This window comes from Gopherus flavomarginatus, chromosome 20, assembly GCF_025201925.1.
Source record: "Gopherus flavomarginatus isolate rGopFla2 chromosome 20, rGopFla2.mat.asm, whole genome shotgun sequence".
Taxonomy (NCBI): domain Eukaryota; kingdom Metazoa; phylum Chordata; order Testudines; family Testudinidae; genus Gopherus; species Gopherus flavomarginatus.
In genome coordinates, this window is record NC_066636.1 from 15,369,419 (window position 1) to 15,385,262 (window position 15,844).

Consider the following 15,844-nt stretch of genomic DNA (forward strand, 5'->3'; position numbering starts at 1 on the left):
ACTGACAGATGTCTTACTTGTTCTTTAAAATGATGGGGATTACATAACCTCCCTTGTGCCAGCATTTAATTATCCTTAAAGATTTCCTAATATCTACTCTGCAGGTTTTGTAAATGTAAGCAGTGTGAATGAGCTCTCCCCTAACATCTAGTGGTGAGCTGTGGAAAAAGACTTCAGGAACTGAGCTTGTTTGCATGGACACACCCACCCTGCCTAGGTGCTCAGCATGACGGGATTGCTTGCCCAAATGATCACTTGTGGCTGGTGCTGGATCCACAGTCTCCTTGTTATTGGGGCAGGAGTAATAAAATGTTGTTATTCTTGTTGTGTGAGATGAGGGCAGCAGAACTGTACCTGGCCTAACCCAATGGAGGAACTCACCATCAACTCAACCACATTTGCTAGGGAATATGGGTTCCACAGCCCCATGAGTTGAGAGTGGGTGTGGATGAGTACTTGTATGCGGTGCTGTTTAAGGGTTTTAGATGGTATTTGACCTTTGTGCTTTCCCTATGATGTAAAAAAGAAGAGTTAAGAGTACAGTTCTGTCACATCTTGCGTGCATTTAACATGCGCAAATTTAGCTTTACATGGTTGGCAAAAACAAAAAAAAGAGAACAACAATAATTTAAATACTGTTCCTGTAGTGCGGGCCATTCCAGCCACCATTACATTCAATGTAATTTTGACTATACGCGGTTTTCGCTTTACGCACTGACCGCGGAACGTAACCCCAGCATAAGATGAGACAGACCTGTATCATTACATGCTGCAGAACTAAAATCACTGATGTCTAAGTATTAGACCTACTTTGAGACAGTATCTTTATTACAAGAGAGAGCCCAGCACTGAGACTCCCCGCACTAATAGCTGAAATCAGAGCTGTGTTAAGTGGGGGCCTGAAGAAATCTTGGTGTGAGCAGCTGGTGGAGGGATGTGGCCAGCAGGGTGGCTAGTGAAGAGGCATGGCAAGTGGCCAGAAGGGTGGCTAGTGGAGAGAGCCAGAACAGAGCCCAACAGAGAGGCACAGCAATTGGCTGTTGGGGCGATGAGCGAGTGCCCAAACAGCGGAGTGTGTAAGGTGCCTCCTTACCGCCCCCCCTGCCTCCACACAGAGTGGGAAGTGAACTCAGCAGATGAATATCTGAAGTCTGGGGCTGCACTGGCCAAGGAAAACAACTGTGAGTGGAATGCAAAAAAGGGACAGGCATGTTAAAGGGACTTTTGGGTTGCAGGACTTAAGAACCTGAGGGGAAAAGGACACTGCCCAACTTACTTGGGGGTGGGTCTTTTGCTCATGGTTTATGTTTGTGAACCTTAGTTGCAGTGTTTTCCCAAATGAATGCTGAGTTACTTCCCTCCTTTTATTAAAAGTTTTTGCTACACTCCGACTCTGTGCTAGTGCGAGAGGAAGTATCGCCTCTTCGAGCAGGGGTGGGCAGCCTTTTAGGCCTCAGGGCCACATCTGGGTATGGAAATTGTATGGTAGGCAATGAACGCTCACAAAATTAACAATTCAGAGATATTCAAAGAAACTCTATTTAATAAAGATACATTTTAGTGAAAACAAACATAAAACCTTACTTACTATTATAAATATACCATCATAACAATCTATTACACCAAACTTAACCCCTTTCCACACCCGCTTTGATTAATGTGAACAATGCAGCTGGTCACCCTTCTTTACAAGGGCATCAAAGTCCGGTGTCATTCTTGTTGTGGAAATCTGGAATACTAAGCTGAGATGCTGGTCAGTTAACTGGGATCGGGAGGGAGATTTGTTGTAGTTCAGCAGGAAAAATGTTTGTTCGTACACATAGGTGGAGCCGAACAAAACAAAGATTTTCTGTGCCACCTTGCAGATATTTGGGAGCTCTGTTTCATTCAAAGAGTCATAAAACCTTTCCAGTTTTTCTGAATTGTACTGTTCCTTCAAGGTGGAATCACACTGGATATTAATGAGCTCTAGTTGTAATTCTTGCAGGGCTTTCTTGTAGTCAAAATGACAATGGGCATGACACCAGCTCCAGTATCTTCTCTATTTTCGCAAAGATAGAGAGTCGATGAGAAAATTCTCCGTGCAAGTCACTCAAAATTTTGCTGTAATTTTCTGTCTGCTCTGGTGACACTTCTGAGGATTTCAGTGTTGGAAAGTGAGCAAACACTTTGTCCTTAATTTGTTTTGAAAGCTGTCACACTAGAATATAATTTGTGTACAAACACATTATTTCCTTGCAGCTTTACATTGTTAATTTAAATGTGCCAAGATATCCACACCAAAAGCGAGGTCGCATACCCGGTTTGAATTCTTTAATTCAGGAAAATTATTTTCTTTTCCAGAAAAGTGCAAATTTCATCTCAGAGCTCCCACGCTCGCTGCAATACCTTTCATAGGCTGAGCCAGAGGACATTTGTATGATAAAGTCAGCCTTGGTTTTCGGTGTCAGTGTCTTCAAGAAGGGAAATGAATTGCCGATGACTAAATCCTCTCGCTCTTATGTAGTTCACTATTTTCACTACTGTGTGAATAATATGATCAACGTCCAGGACATTTTTGCAGAGGACCTCCTGCTGTATAATACAATCCACAAAAATCATCTCTTAGAATCATAGAAGAGACAGAAGAGACCTCAGGAAGTCAACTAGTCCAATCCCCTGCTCAAAGCAGGACCAACACCAACTAAATCATCCAGGCCAGGGCTTTGTCAAGCTGGGCTTTAAAAAAACTCTAAGGATGGAGAGTCCACCACCTCCCGAGGTAACTCATTCCAGTGCTTCACCACACTCCTAGTGAAATAGTGTTTCCTAATATCCAGCCTAGATCTCCCCCACTGCAACTTGAGACCATTGCTTCTTGTTCTGTCATCTGCCACCGCTGAGAACAGCCTAGCTCCAGCCTCTTTGGAACCCCACTTCAGGTAGTTGAAGGCTGCTATCAAGTCCTGCCTCACTCTTCTCTTCTGCAGACTAAATGACCCCAGTTCCCTCAGCCTCTCCTCACAAATCATGTGCTCCAGCCCCCTAATCATTTTTGTTGTTCTCTGCTGGACTCTCTCCAATTTGTCCACATCTCTTCTGTACTTGGGGGACCAAAACTGGACACAATAGTCCAGATATGGCCTGACCAGTGCCAAATACAGGGGAATAATCACTTCCCTTGATCTGCTGGCAATGCTCCTACTAATACAGCCCAATATGCCATTAGCCTTCTTGGCAACAAGGGCACACTGTTGACTCATATCCAGCTTCTTGTCCACTGTAACCCCCTAGGGCCTTTTCTGCAGAACTTCTGCTTAGCCAGAGGGGACAATAATTTTCATATCAAGAACAGAAATGCTTTAGAAATGCCAGCAGCAAAGAAAGGTGGAGATACCGTAGATACAGAGGCTTAAATAATTACAGTTCAAACAGAGCGATAGCAGTAAATGTTTGGGCCCGTAGGGCAGTCCAGTCAAGAGTCAGGGCTTGTCCCGCCTTGTGCTTGGGGTGCCCTGTCCCGTCCAGTCTCTATTCCAAGCAAATAGGAACTTGTAGGTTTCCAGGCCAGGCTCAGTTAGTGTCTGGCATTGGGGCCTCTCAGTGCTGTGTTCCTGCACAGCGCAGCTGCTCCCCCATAAGTCCCACATGGCTCTGTTCCACACATATGGTTCCTGGGAACTCCATTCTGAATTCAGCTTCTCTCCAACTCCCTGCTTGCCATGCGGTTGCTGTTTCAGTTTCCCTGGAGCCACTTACTTGCCATGTGGCTGCCACTTCCTTACCTGGCCAAGAGGAAGGGATGTGCGGAGGAGACTGACGGGAGTTGTAGTCCCCAGCTCAGCAGATCCATCATAGGAGTTTGGCCCGAGTTTCATTGCAATGTGCCCCTATATGTCTTATGCAGTGTGCTTTAATCTCCAGCTGTCACCCCAAGCACTGAATCACAGTGCATCACTAGCATCCAGTGCTGCTTTCACAGCATGGAACAGAACAGCCCCGTTCTTTAAAAACGAATGTCCAGCCCTTCTCTCTGCACATTCTTCAGCTGCTTTTCCACCTCTGGAGAGAAGTCATTCAAACCTAGCCTAGAAGACAAACAGAAAATACCCAGGGTTACCCTCGGGTAACTCATATCACAGATGAACAGGACTCTGCTGTTGCTCTCTGTGTTAGGTATTTATATGGCTCTGTTCTCAGTCTTAGCATATTTATCCGTGCAGCACCCTTAGGAGGGGGTGTAATCTACAATGCTTTAGCCCGCTGTGCACAGACTAGCAGTGTGAACCTTGCTACTGCATGCTGAAAGCTCCCTAGTGCATGCTGACCTACTTCCATTTCAAAGCAGAGCAAGTCAATGTGCACCAAGGAACTCTTAGCATGCAGTAGTAGGGTCCGCACGGATACTTAGTGTGTGGCACCCTGGTGCACTGTACGTATATACGCCAGCATTCACTGCTCTTCTAGACAAGTCCTATGAGTAAAATTTGCAAAAGCAGCCAAGTGACTTAGGATCCCAAATCCCATTTTTAAACATGGCTCAGGGGCCTAAGTCTCCATGGAAGTCAACAAAACCTTAATATCATTTAAAGTCAGTTTTGGAAATGGAACTTTAGGGGCTTTTGAAGAGTTTATCCTAAGTGACTTGCCCACAGAAAGTCTGTGCCAGAGCAAGGAACTGAATGCTGGTCTCTCAAGCCAGTTCCTAACCACTGCATAATCTTTCCACTTGTTACCCAGCAACCCTGGTCTCACCTGGCATGTCAAAGTTTGGGAACCACGCTGCCAAGTAACAAGAGCAGAGCTTTAGGCCGGAGCAGCACTGGGGAGAGATGTGAAGTGAGACTCTGAGAGGTGATTGGGTTAAACGGGAGGGGAGTGATGGAGTCCAACTGGCAGGCCAGCCGGGTGACTTTGGCTGCATTCTGAATAGACCAGGGAGGGGCAGGACTGGGAAAGCACCATAGGGGTGGGTGTGGTATAAAAATCTGGAAAGCTGAGAGGGCAGAAAGCAGCAGGGTGGAATAGTCAGAAGTATGTCATCTCAAGTCCCTGTGATCAATCTTTGTAGAGACAGAAAAGGTCCCTTCAATGCGATGTCCACACAGCCCTGTAAAGCTGCCACACTCCCCACCGCAAGGCCTTCAGGGTGTTTGGCCACTGAGTCACTAGTCTCTGGCACTGAACCACCAAGACAGCTTAAAAACTCTCTAAAGCCTGACCAACAGACTCCCATCACCCCTTATCCACAGAGCTCTCTGCATTGTTCACCACATCATTCTGCCCACAGATGTGCAACGCCAACTCAGCTGGGTGAGGCCCACTCTGATAGCTCCTGCCAGACTGCTTCTCCATTCAGAAAAACAACATACAAATGGCAATCATTTCTTTAAATCATTATTTAGGGGGCAGAGGACTTTCGGACGGTGACAAGTGCTGAACAGACATCACTGGAGTCTGATTCCTCAGCAGATTCCCAGAACAAGCACAGCACAGGAAGCCCTCGTGCCCCTGCCATGCGCACTGGCACCAGCCGGTGCCTCACCCCTTACCCGGCAGGGCCCTTCGAGTGCTGAGAGAACCGGCCGGGCTCGGCACCGCATGTCTTCCTTGATTTCTCTGCTGAGATTGCCATCAGACCGGGGTAAGTGATGCCAATTTGGATATTGACTATTGTGATGTGATACTTGTTCACTAGGGATTGGTTAAAAGCACCAAAGTTTGTGACATGGATCAACCAGCCATGGGACAGCAGTGACCTTTGGTCCCCACCAACCAGGACTGGATCCATTCCCAGTCCCCTGAGGCATCTCTCCCCAGTCAACCTCTCCATAACCAAGAATAAAGAAATTATGCAACAGGCTTGCACAGGCAAAGGGGGTGTGCATAACGAGAGGAGACAAGAAAACAAATTTGCTGTCTCTGCCCTGCAGGACGAGCTAGGGTTGCCGCCTTACCTGATCTCAGTGAGGCTGGGGCACGTCAGGATAAGGAGATGCACTTCTTCAGCACAGCGATCGGTGAACATATTCGCACTCAGGTTCAGATGCCGGAGGCTGGAGTTTTTGGAGAGAGCAGAGGAGAGGCTCCCGCAGGATTCATCTGACAAACCAGTTTCCTGGAGGCTGCAGCAGAACATCGGACACATACCTTAGAGAAAGGCTACAGCATAGCATTGACAGGGCTTCCTGCATTGTCTGGCTGCCTATGTCCATCTCGCCGCTATCCTCACTTTACTGGTCCATGTCACTTTGCCTCCCTCTGCCTCACTCCCCTTCTCTGCTAATCACACAGGTTTAACAAATCTAAAGATGGCACGGGGGCTGCATGCATATTCTTCACCATGCTAATTCCTAATCCCAATCCACTAGATGCATAGATTCTCAGACCAGAAGGGACCATTAAGATCATCTGGTTTGACCACCTGCACAACTCAGCCCAGGGGTTTTCAAACTTTTTTTCTGGGGACCCAGTTGAAGAAAATTGTTGATGCCCGCGACCCAATGGAGCTGAGGATGAGGGGTTTGGGGTGTAGGAGGGGGCTCTGGGATGGTGCAGGGTATTGGGGGTCAGGGTTCTGGGCTGGGGATGCAGGCTCTGGGGTGGGGCCAGGGATGAGGGGTTTGGGGTGCAGGAGGGGCTCCAGGCTTGGGGGTGGCTCAGGGCTAGGGCAGGGGGTTGGGGTGCAAGGGGGGTCAGGGCTCTGGGCTGGGGGTGCAGGCTCCAGGGTTGGGCCAAGGGTGAGGGGTTTGGGGTACAGGAAGGGGTTCTGGGCTTTGGGGTGGCCTCAGGGCTGGGGCAGGGGTTGGGGCACGGACTTACCTCAGGCAGCTGCCGGTCAGCGGCGCAGCAGGGGAGCTAAGGCATGCTTCCGGCCTGTCCTGGCCACGCGGACGGCTCTGTGCCTGAAGCGGCCAGCAGCAGGTCTGGCTCCTAGGCGGAGGTGCGTGGCTCTCACCTGCAGGCACTGCCCCCTCCCCCTAGATCCCATTGGCCATGTGGAGCTGGTGCTTGGGGCAGGGGCAGCACACGGAGCCCTGTGCCCCCACCACCTAGAAGCCAGACCTGCTGCTGGCCATTTCCGGAGAGCAGCACGGTGTCTGAACAGGTAGGCACTAGCCTGCCTTAGCTGGGCAGCACCGTCGATGGGACTTTTAGCATCCCGGTCAGCGGTGATGACCAGAGCGACCCAGTGCCTTACATGCCAGGACCCAAACTTTGCAAAATGCTGACATAGCCCATAGAACTTCCCAGAAATAATTCCTCCTAGTGCTATAGCTGACCAGTGATCTGAGCCCATAGAAACCCCTCCATTTCCACTCCCTGCTGTGCTCACACCAGCACAAGATCAGCACAGCCCCAACCACTATTTTCTGGAAAGCATTATGCTTCTGGAGCCCAGGCATGATCGGGATCTTGAGATCCTTTGGGCTGGGATTTCAGAGCAGTGCTGGCTGATCAAGGCAGGGCTGACCATTGCTGCCAAGGATGTGGAGTGGGAGGAATGTTTCACCTCCCCTTCCCCTGGGCGGTTTGCTCCACAGGAGATGGGACCAGCATACCTTGTGAACCTGACAAGATTTTTTGTACCCCTGGGAATCCTTGTTTCTGTGTCACCCTCTCTGACATGATCTGAAATGATGCTTATGCCAGGAAAGGGGTGAAGGGCTTTGACCGACAAACACAGGTGTCTAGAGGGGAAGAGCAAACACCTTGAAAACCTTTGGTGCCCTAGAGCAGAAGAGTCACTGTTAGACTGATACTTACCCTAATTTCCGAATCTTGCACTCTGGGGACTCAAAAACCCTTAACAGGTAAGAAAGGCCCATTGTCCGCAGTTTATTCTTCTTGAGTTCGAGACTCAGGAGGGTCCGGTTTTCCGCAAGGGCAGATGCCAGTTCTTCACAGCACTGTTCAGTGAACGCGTTCCTCCCTAGGCTAGAGAGCAGGCAGGGAGAGAAGGAGCCAAATGAATGAGAGAGAAAACCAGAAAAGGGTAAAGAGGAGAGTGAGAGAAACTGTCAAAGTCAGGAGCAGGAGTGAGAACAAACAAGAGAACAGAACAACGTGCTGACAAATCAGAATGGAGGTAGGAAGGAAATGAGTGAGAGACACAATGGGAGAGAGGCCTAGAGAACAATCAGCCAGCCAGGAGAGAGAAGACCCATCAGAACCAGTGGCACACAGATGGGGATAGGATACAGAGGCCACATGCGCAGAGAGGGCAGGAGCCCCAGGGAAGAATGAGGCTGAAGTAGGAGACAGTTACATTTCGCTTAACACGTGCTCTGCACTGCAGCTCTACAGACTGCTACTGGGAGCCGAAGAGTTTACATGCTGGGATGTGACTCTACTTTTGGGACTCTAGCAGAGTGACCTGCTGAAATACAATCACACACAGCCCCAGGAGAGTGTAACATTGCACTATAACGCACGTCACAGCCAGGGAGGAGCAGTGGGGGACAGGTCTGGTGAACTGGGGTCTGAGCTGCATGCAGCCAAGTAGGAGACCCAGGTTTAGTTCTCAAACTCACCTTGTCACTCCCTGGCCCTGCCGGGTCTGAGAGCCCTGTGGGAGCAGCACACCTGGCCCCAGGAGGTGGAGAGGGATAAAGCACAAACCACACTACCGCACTGAGGAGCCAGCTTGGCAGGGAGGAGACCCAGACAAGCCTCTGAGCCAGAAGGATCTCAAGGGGGATGGGTTACAGCTGGCAGAGTGAGCGGCCACAGGCTCACAAGTGACCACAAGCACTCAGGAGGAGCTGGATTTCACAGGTCCCTAGCATGGCCGTTGCTGGGACATTGGTTCCATGTAACTCCAAGGGAAAAGAGCCATGTTCCAAATGACCACCACAACTTCCTGCACATCCTGGATTTTCCCTGGCCACCTCCCATCCCCCATCCATGTACTGAACAAAACAAAACAAAACAAAACGGACAATGGCCCAGGTCAAAATGGCAGAGCCCCAAGCTTATCATTATGCCTTATCTCCCATCCCCCTGTACACAGGCTGCAAGCCCCATGACACCTCAGAACATGAAATACGTTTGAAAATGAGCGATATTGAATTACCTCAGAGCCTCTAGCCTACAGTTCCGGTGCTTTAGGGCCTTGCAAATATCCTTCATTGTAGGATCCTTCAGATCGTTATCCAGGAGACTGGTGAGAAATGAAAGAACAAATCATTTCAGGCTGGATACGGAGACAAATCTGCCAAGGCTGTGGGTTTGGAAAGCTGGATGTGCTATGCAAATTATGCAATGGAGGATTTGCATGTTTGTTCAATATGCATTACCTCATTTACATCAATTCCAGACCCATCAAATCCTTCCACAGCTCGCTCCTCCTCCCTCTCCAATCCATAAATCCTCCCTATGCCTCACAATTCTCTCCTTGAGCTTCCTCCCTGTCACAGCTCTCTCTGGTACCCCAATGGCATTTCCCCTATTCGCCCTGGTTGGCTCCCCTCTCTCCTCTCGCGGGCTGCCCTGCCCCTGCTCACAATACACTGCGCTCAGAGGGGTGACTGCAGTGCGTGTTGACGTGATCCAGCCGGTTCAGATAACAGCAGCACGGACTGTGTACAGGTAGCTCACGTTGCTGCGGCTTCACCGCTGTTGTCACTTGAGCTAGATCAAAGCTAGCCCGGCTGCAGTCACACCTCTGAGCACAGTGTAGACAGACCCTCGCCATGCTCTGAAACCTGCTCTGACTCCCACCATGCCTAGCGCCTCCTCAAGTCCCCCATCCACACCCCGTGTCCCCCTCCCTGAGCTACCTCTGCCTAAAGCAGGGCCCCCAGCACGCCCACAGCAACAGCCGCAGTGACACCCTACAACACACGGTGACGGCACAGTGTCGCTCTAGCCATAGCTCTGTGGCTGCAGGCAAGGTGCGGGCTGTGCACCTTAACCTTCGCTTGCACTGCAGCTACTGTGAGAGGACTTTTCATGCCGCAGGCTCCCAAAGTGCAAGGCCTGATCCTGCCCACCCAAAGCTCCTGTGAATTCAGTGAGAGCGCTGGGTGCACAAGACAAACAGAACTGGGTCCCATGGACACAGACTAGCGCTGACATGCAACCTGCTCTGCAGTGACAGTAGGAGCTGCAGCGCACTACACCTCAGTGAGGAAGAGGAATTTGTCTGTCTCAGGACATCGGGCAAAAGCAACAAGGACACTCAGAAGACTGAAGACTCCAACAGAAGAGACTGGCCCAGATTTAAGAGACAAACCTGTATACTAAGGACTGCAGTACCCAGTGGGGTGAGAAAAACTGCTTAATCTAGATGTTGCCCAGTATAATAGCTCAGATGCTCACAGCACGGTTTTGCATCCCTGCCCATCCTGGCTAATAGCTACTGATGGACCTTGCTTCCAAGCACACACATCCAGTAACACCCTGGAACTCAGTGTCTCTCTTTGCTAAGCGGATCCCCCTGGGATTTGAATCTCTGGTGCCAAGAGGGCCAGCTTGTCTTTTTCAGGAAGCTCTCATTCCCACTAAGTGATAATAACACAGTAGCTTTTCTGCCCTACGGATGCCATGGCACGGACATGCCTTCTACCAACCCCCGCCCCACCAAAGAGAGAAACTTAATAAAAGCTCAAAATATCTAAAAACAAAAACCCTTCTCCAAGCAGAGTTTTGACTCTGAAAATAAAGAAGAGCTGGAGCTTCATGACGTCCAGACTAAGGACTTCACTATTGCTATAGATTTCACACTGAAGGTGCTCACATACTGTGATGATGGGTGCCAGTATAAAATCCTGAGCTAGATAGACGGTTCCACTTGTGGGTCTGTGGACCACCAGTGATCCATGGAGCCCTTCCTTGGAGGTCTGCAGAATTAAGTATTTGGGAAGCAAGCCTTAGGGAGGTGAGATGTTTGATCCACGAAATGACTTTTCTCTTGCAAAATGGGCCACAAGTGAAATAGACAGAGGCTGACTATAACATGGATTTGGATCTTGTATGTTACAGAATGGTGTAATGTCCATATCTGTAACACTCTTGGGAATCACCAACTACCTGACAGTCCTGCTGAGGCCACTGACACATCAAGTCCCTGATATTTTAAACTTTACACATAACTTCTTTTCCTACCTCAGTTCTCTGACTTTGTGCAGCTCAGCTCTGAGTCGCTCCAGACCCTCGCTCTGGATGAAGCAGGAATCTAGGGTTAGGCGCTGTATTTCTTCACAGCAACTCAACACATAAGCAAGGACTGTGCAATCCACTGGCATGAGGTATAAGTCAGAGAAGTCCATATGGGCAGCTTTACCCACCACATCACGCACAAGTTGGCTGTTCTGGGATTCAAAAAACAAATTGAATATGTTCATCAGCCTCCTCTTCCCCTCGGGCTCTTCTGGGCTTTGCAGCTCTTCATAGTTCATCTCACTGAGCCACCCAATAACCTTGCGAGTTGTCTCTGCAGAGAACTTCCCCACATATCTCTCCAGGGGCATCTTGGTTGCAGGATGGGAGAGCCCAGCCAGGAAGCGAGAGAAAATCTCATAGTCACCTTCCTTACAGGACCTGGATTTAGCCATTGTGTCTCTGAACTTGTCCTCCTTGTAATCTAGGTAATGCACGAGGGCAGCAAAGAACTCCTGGATGGTGAGGTGAAGGAAGGAGTAGGTCACCTGGGAAGAGTCATCGGTTTGAGGGTTCTCCACCAAGAAGCCAGTGAGGAATGGAGAAAACTCCACATTGAAATCCTCTAAATACTTCAGATCAAAGACTAGAATGTGGTTTGTGATGCCGTATTCAGCCAACCATCCGACACTTATCAATGTATCTCGCATCCTCTGAGGCTCTGGCCGCTCCTGTGTATGATTGGTCATAATATGGATGACGTAGCTGACAAAGAGCTGGGTCACTGTTTTGGGTGCAGGCTGTGGTCTCCCTGCCTTGGCAGTGAAGCAGGGTTTCAGGGCCGTGCATGTGATCCAGCAATAAGACGGGTTGTAGCACAACGTGTACAGAACCTGACTGTCCCTCACATACGCGAAGGCCTCCCTGGAGACTCGCTCATCTCCAAAGAACATGGAAAAGTATCTTTCCCTTTCCTTGGAGAGGAAGCCCACGATACTGGCCACTCTATGGAAGACTCCAGCCTCCAAACTGCTTAACTTACTGGGGCGGCTGGTGAGCAGCACAGAACATCCCTTCAGCAGAGTCTGTTTCAGCAGGCTGGTGACAATCACAGTAACTGGCTTCACATCCTCTGGATTCCTACACAGCTCCTGGGATCCACCTCTGTTTAATTTCAAATCAGTCTTGCTCTCATCCAAGCCATCAAAGATGAAGAGCAACTTCTCAGGGTCTTCCAGGACTCTAGGGAGCTTGTCCCGGAGGTGTGGATATGTTTGACAGATCAGAGATTCTAGGCTCCTCTTCTCAATAATAGCGTTCAGGTCTCGGAACTTGAAGAAGAAAACAAAGGCAAATTTCTGGTAGTGCTTCCCCGTTGCCCAGTCAAAGACGAACTTCTGCACCAGAGTTGTCTTGCCCACGCCGGCTACTCCGCTCACCATCACAGACAGGGGGACATGGCGGGTTCGAAAGCACCAGCGGAAAAGCCGGTCAGGGGTGATGCGCTCCAGCTCACTTGTCATTCTCCTGTGGAGATGATATTCATTCAGCTCCCCAGCCGCTGCCAGGGCCTCATGCTCCTGGTGTGTCTGCTGCCTGAAGTGACAATCTGAGACAACCTTCAGCTCCACATAGTGGCTAGAGATGGAGGGAGGCTGAGGTCCCTGCGATGTCTCTGAGCTCCTGTTTTCCTTCATCATCCATGTCAGATCACAGAGATTATCTTTGTGCTTTTTTTGGTAAACTGGAATGAAGAAATGTGTTGAGACAGACATGGCGCCCCCCAGTCATATTTCTCTCTGTCTTTCCCATTTCGGACCTCCCCCCTTACTGCCCATGACCAAGCAGATACCAAGCAGAGGCCTGGACAGATAAGTAATTGCTCTGATCTCAAGTCTTTGCCTTCCTTCTGCCCTTTCCTCTGCTCAGTCAGATCGTGAATACTTTCTGCTTTACCCTGGAGCTTGCACTGAGATCCAACAGGATCACATCAGGTTTCCTGTTCCAGCTTGTGTGATTCAATGCCAGCAAACCCAGCAACTCTGATAGGTCTAATTTTGACCACAGCTGGTTCCGTGTGCCTACAAAATAAGGATCCTCGGAAGTGCAGCTGCAGGGTGTAGCTGACGGAGAGCAGAGAAGCCCCGGCACTCATGCTGAGCTGCCCAGTGGATGCCACTGCAGTTCAACACATACAGAGCCAGTTTGAGCCCAGCTGTTCTGCGCTTGCACAAGGGGGAAAGGCTGTAAGAAGCCTTCCTACGTCTACACAAACTGGACACAATTGTAATGGCACAATTATCCTGCTTCCTCCTCCTAGCACCTTCTGGGACACATGAGACCCCTATGGGGGCTGAGGAGGAGGCAGGGCCATGGCCCTGTTCTGGGTGCCCTGGCTAGTGGAGATGACTGGGCTCACACTGGGGGTAAGCTGCACACTCTACAGGGGTGTTTCCTCGGACCACTGGGGAGTTGTGCCCCACTGAAGCTGACCCTGAGTCGAGAGGTTCTGTCCCAGCCCCAGTACAGATCAGTGCCTATAAGGCATGACTGAGCCCTTTATTGGCATGAACAGGGATGGAATTCCATCACGGTACCTTTCAGTTCAGCATCAAGAGCGTGCCCATTTTCATTCAGGAGATTTTCCTTTAACAGATTTTGACCTAGAAAGAGAGAGAGAGAAGGCCCAGACTATACAATTTGTGACATAGGTTATGGTTACAAATATGGCACATTTCATTGTTCTGGGCTCTTAGTTTTACCTCTTTATTTAACATCAGCAACGCCACGCTGAGTTTCCCTTTTATATTTATTACAACTGAATCTTGTTTCCTCTCTACTATGTGAGAGAGACCACAGGTACACTGGGCTCATCTCCACATGGCTGGTAAACCCAGCTCCCACCCTTGTGCAGACATGAAGCCGTCCGTGCCTGAGCTCTGGATACAGTCCTCTGTCTCCTGACCAGCTATTTGCTGTTCTCTTTTCATGCTCATCACTTCACTGTAGGAGCTGCTCTCTGCCCAGCAATCTCTCTACAGGCCCCTTATGCAGCCAATAGGGTTCCCCTCTTCTGCACAGATCCTTCTTTCTCTCTGCTTGTGCCCAGCTCTGGTCACACTTGCTTTTCCCCAGCTCTCTGGGCACTTCTTCATATGATTCCTGTGGATTCCCCCCCACATAGCCCTCGGGGAGGCTAGCCCCCCCAGCCCCACCCTTTCCGCATGAGGGTCCTCCCCGGTGGCTGGAACCCCAAGTCTCCCACCCTCCCGCACCAGACAGCTGACCCAAGCCCCAGACCAGTCCCAGCCGGTCCAGCACAAGCAGCCCCAGCCATTCCAGCTGGCTGGCCCGAGCCCCGGGCTGGGCCCAGCCACCCCAGCTCCAGTCCAGCCTCACTGGGATGGCCCCAGATGGTCCAGTCCAAGCAACCCAAGCCACACTGGTCGGCCGACCAGAGCACCAGGCCAGCCCCAGCCCCAAGCCAACCCCAGCCGCCCCAAGCCAGCCCAAGTCGTGCTGGCCAGCTGCCCCAGCCCCAAGTCGGCCTGGGCCATCCCCAACCGCCCCAGCTGTGCCGGCCAGAGAATGAGAAATGTGACACGCCCCCCCCGTCCTGAGACCCTGTGCCACCCAGCAGAAGAACGCTGAGCTTTTTATATGCTTCATGCAGGTTCTGGGGCGGCTGAGGGATCATCAGTAATCAGTAATCTCTCTGGAGTCCAAGGAGATGACTGATGAATCCAGGAAGCTGAATAGCAGATACTGCCTCCTCAGAGCCTGCATGGCACATAATAATAAGCAAAAACCTGCAACCCAGCATCCCGCGGTAGCTAGCTGCCTATTATACCCACGGCCTATGCCCCCTACTTCATGTGTCCCCCATTCTGTGTGATGAGTACATTACCATTCTGAATGATTTCCTCCAGCATCCCATGGAGATTGGGGTGAGCCCACCTGCTTTGCAGAGCAAACAGACACTCCCAGAGACCCAGCCCTGCAGCCTGGTTCATAGCCAAAATGTCATCTGCCAGCTTCTCTGCAGCACTGGCTGAGTCGTGGTTCCTCTCCCAGTCACAGTAATCCTAAACCACAGCGGGATACCAGATAAGAAGGAGTCAGAAGCGGCCTGCCACGACAGGGTGGAATGTAGCTGCTAGAATGGAATCAGGAGAGTGACATAATGCAGCACAGCCAAGGGCCACTTCTGAAAAGTGACCAACCCAGTACCTGGCCCCTGGGTAGAAGGGCAGCGAAAGGCTCTGCCAGGGCAGCGTGGGCTGGTGGGGAAGTAAAAGTGGTGGTGTTTTGTTGTTGTGGCAGAGATCTGGGTTCATGTCTGACTCCCCGTTGCATTTAGTCCCCAGATCAATGCAGATTGGGGGCTGTGCTGCATTTTCATTCCCAGAAGACGTCAGGGGCAAATATCGTTCTTAACAATGCCTTTTCCTTGCCAGCTCCAAGTGTAATTGAGAGTTATCTTTGTTCCCTGCACACCTGGGTCTAGAGATGTCTGACAGGTGGATGCCGAGGGGCCTAGAACAGAGGGACAGGCTGAGCGCCCTCCAGAGTCCAAAATCTCAGTGGGGAACATTGGCACTTGTTCACTCCCGGAGGTATTTGAAAGCTGGAAAGTGCTGAACAATGCAGAGTCCCACCAGCCAGGGAACAGTCCAGAACAAGAGAGCTCAAAAAAGGCAATATGAAGTGTGTGCCGGGGTGGGGGTGTGTGTGTGATTAAAATTAACAATGAATTATAATA

At 50.4% G+C, this 15,844-nt stretch overlaps 1 protein-coding gene across 6 annotated transcripts in view; it reads right to left on the minus strand.

Annotated features, from left to right (window-relative positions):
- Positions 1-2,168: 2,168 nt before the first annotated feature.
- LOC127037764 (NACHT, LRR and PYD domains-containing protein 3-like) overlaps positions 2,169-15,844 on the minus strand; it is a 37,034-nt gene continuing 23,358 nt past the window's right edge. For all 6 annotated transcript variants that reach the window (XM_050929811.1, XM_050929810.1, XM_050929808.1 and 3 more), the window contains 7 exons: positions 14,990-15,167; positions 13,680-13,745; positions 11,089-12,826; positions 9,056-9,142; positions 7,747-7,917; positions 5,937-6,104; positions 2,169-4,067 (listed from right to left, as the gene is read on the minus strand). In XM_050929811.1, coding sequence (XP_050785768.1) covers positions 3,986-4,067; positions 5,937-6,104; positions 7,747-7,917; positions 9,056-9,142; positions 11,089-12,826; positions 13,680-13,745; positions 14,990-15,167 — 2,490 coding nt within the window. In that variant the 3' untranslated portion in view covers positions 2,169-3,985. The remainder of the gene's footprint in view (positions 4,068-5,936; positions 6,105-7,746; positions 7,918-9,055; positions 9,143-11,088; positions 12,827-13,679; positions 13,746-14,989; positions 15,168-15,844) is intronic.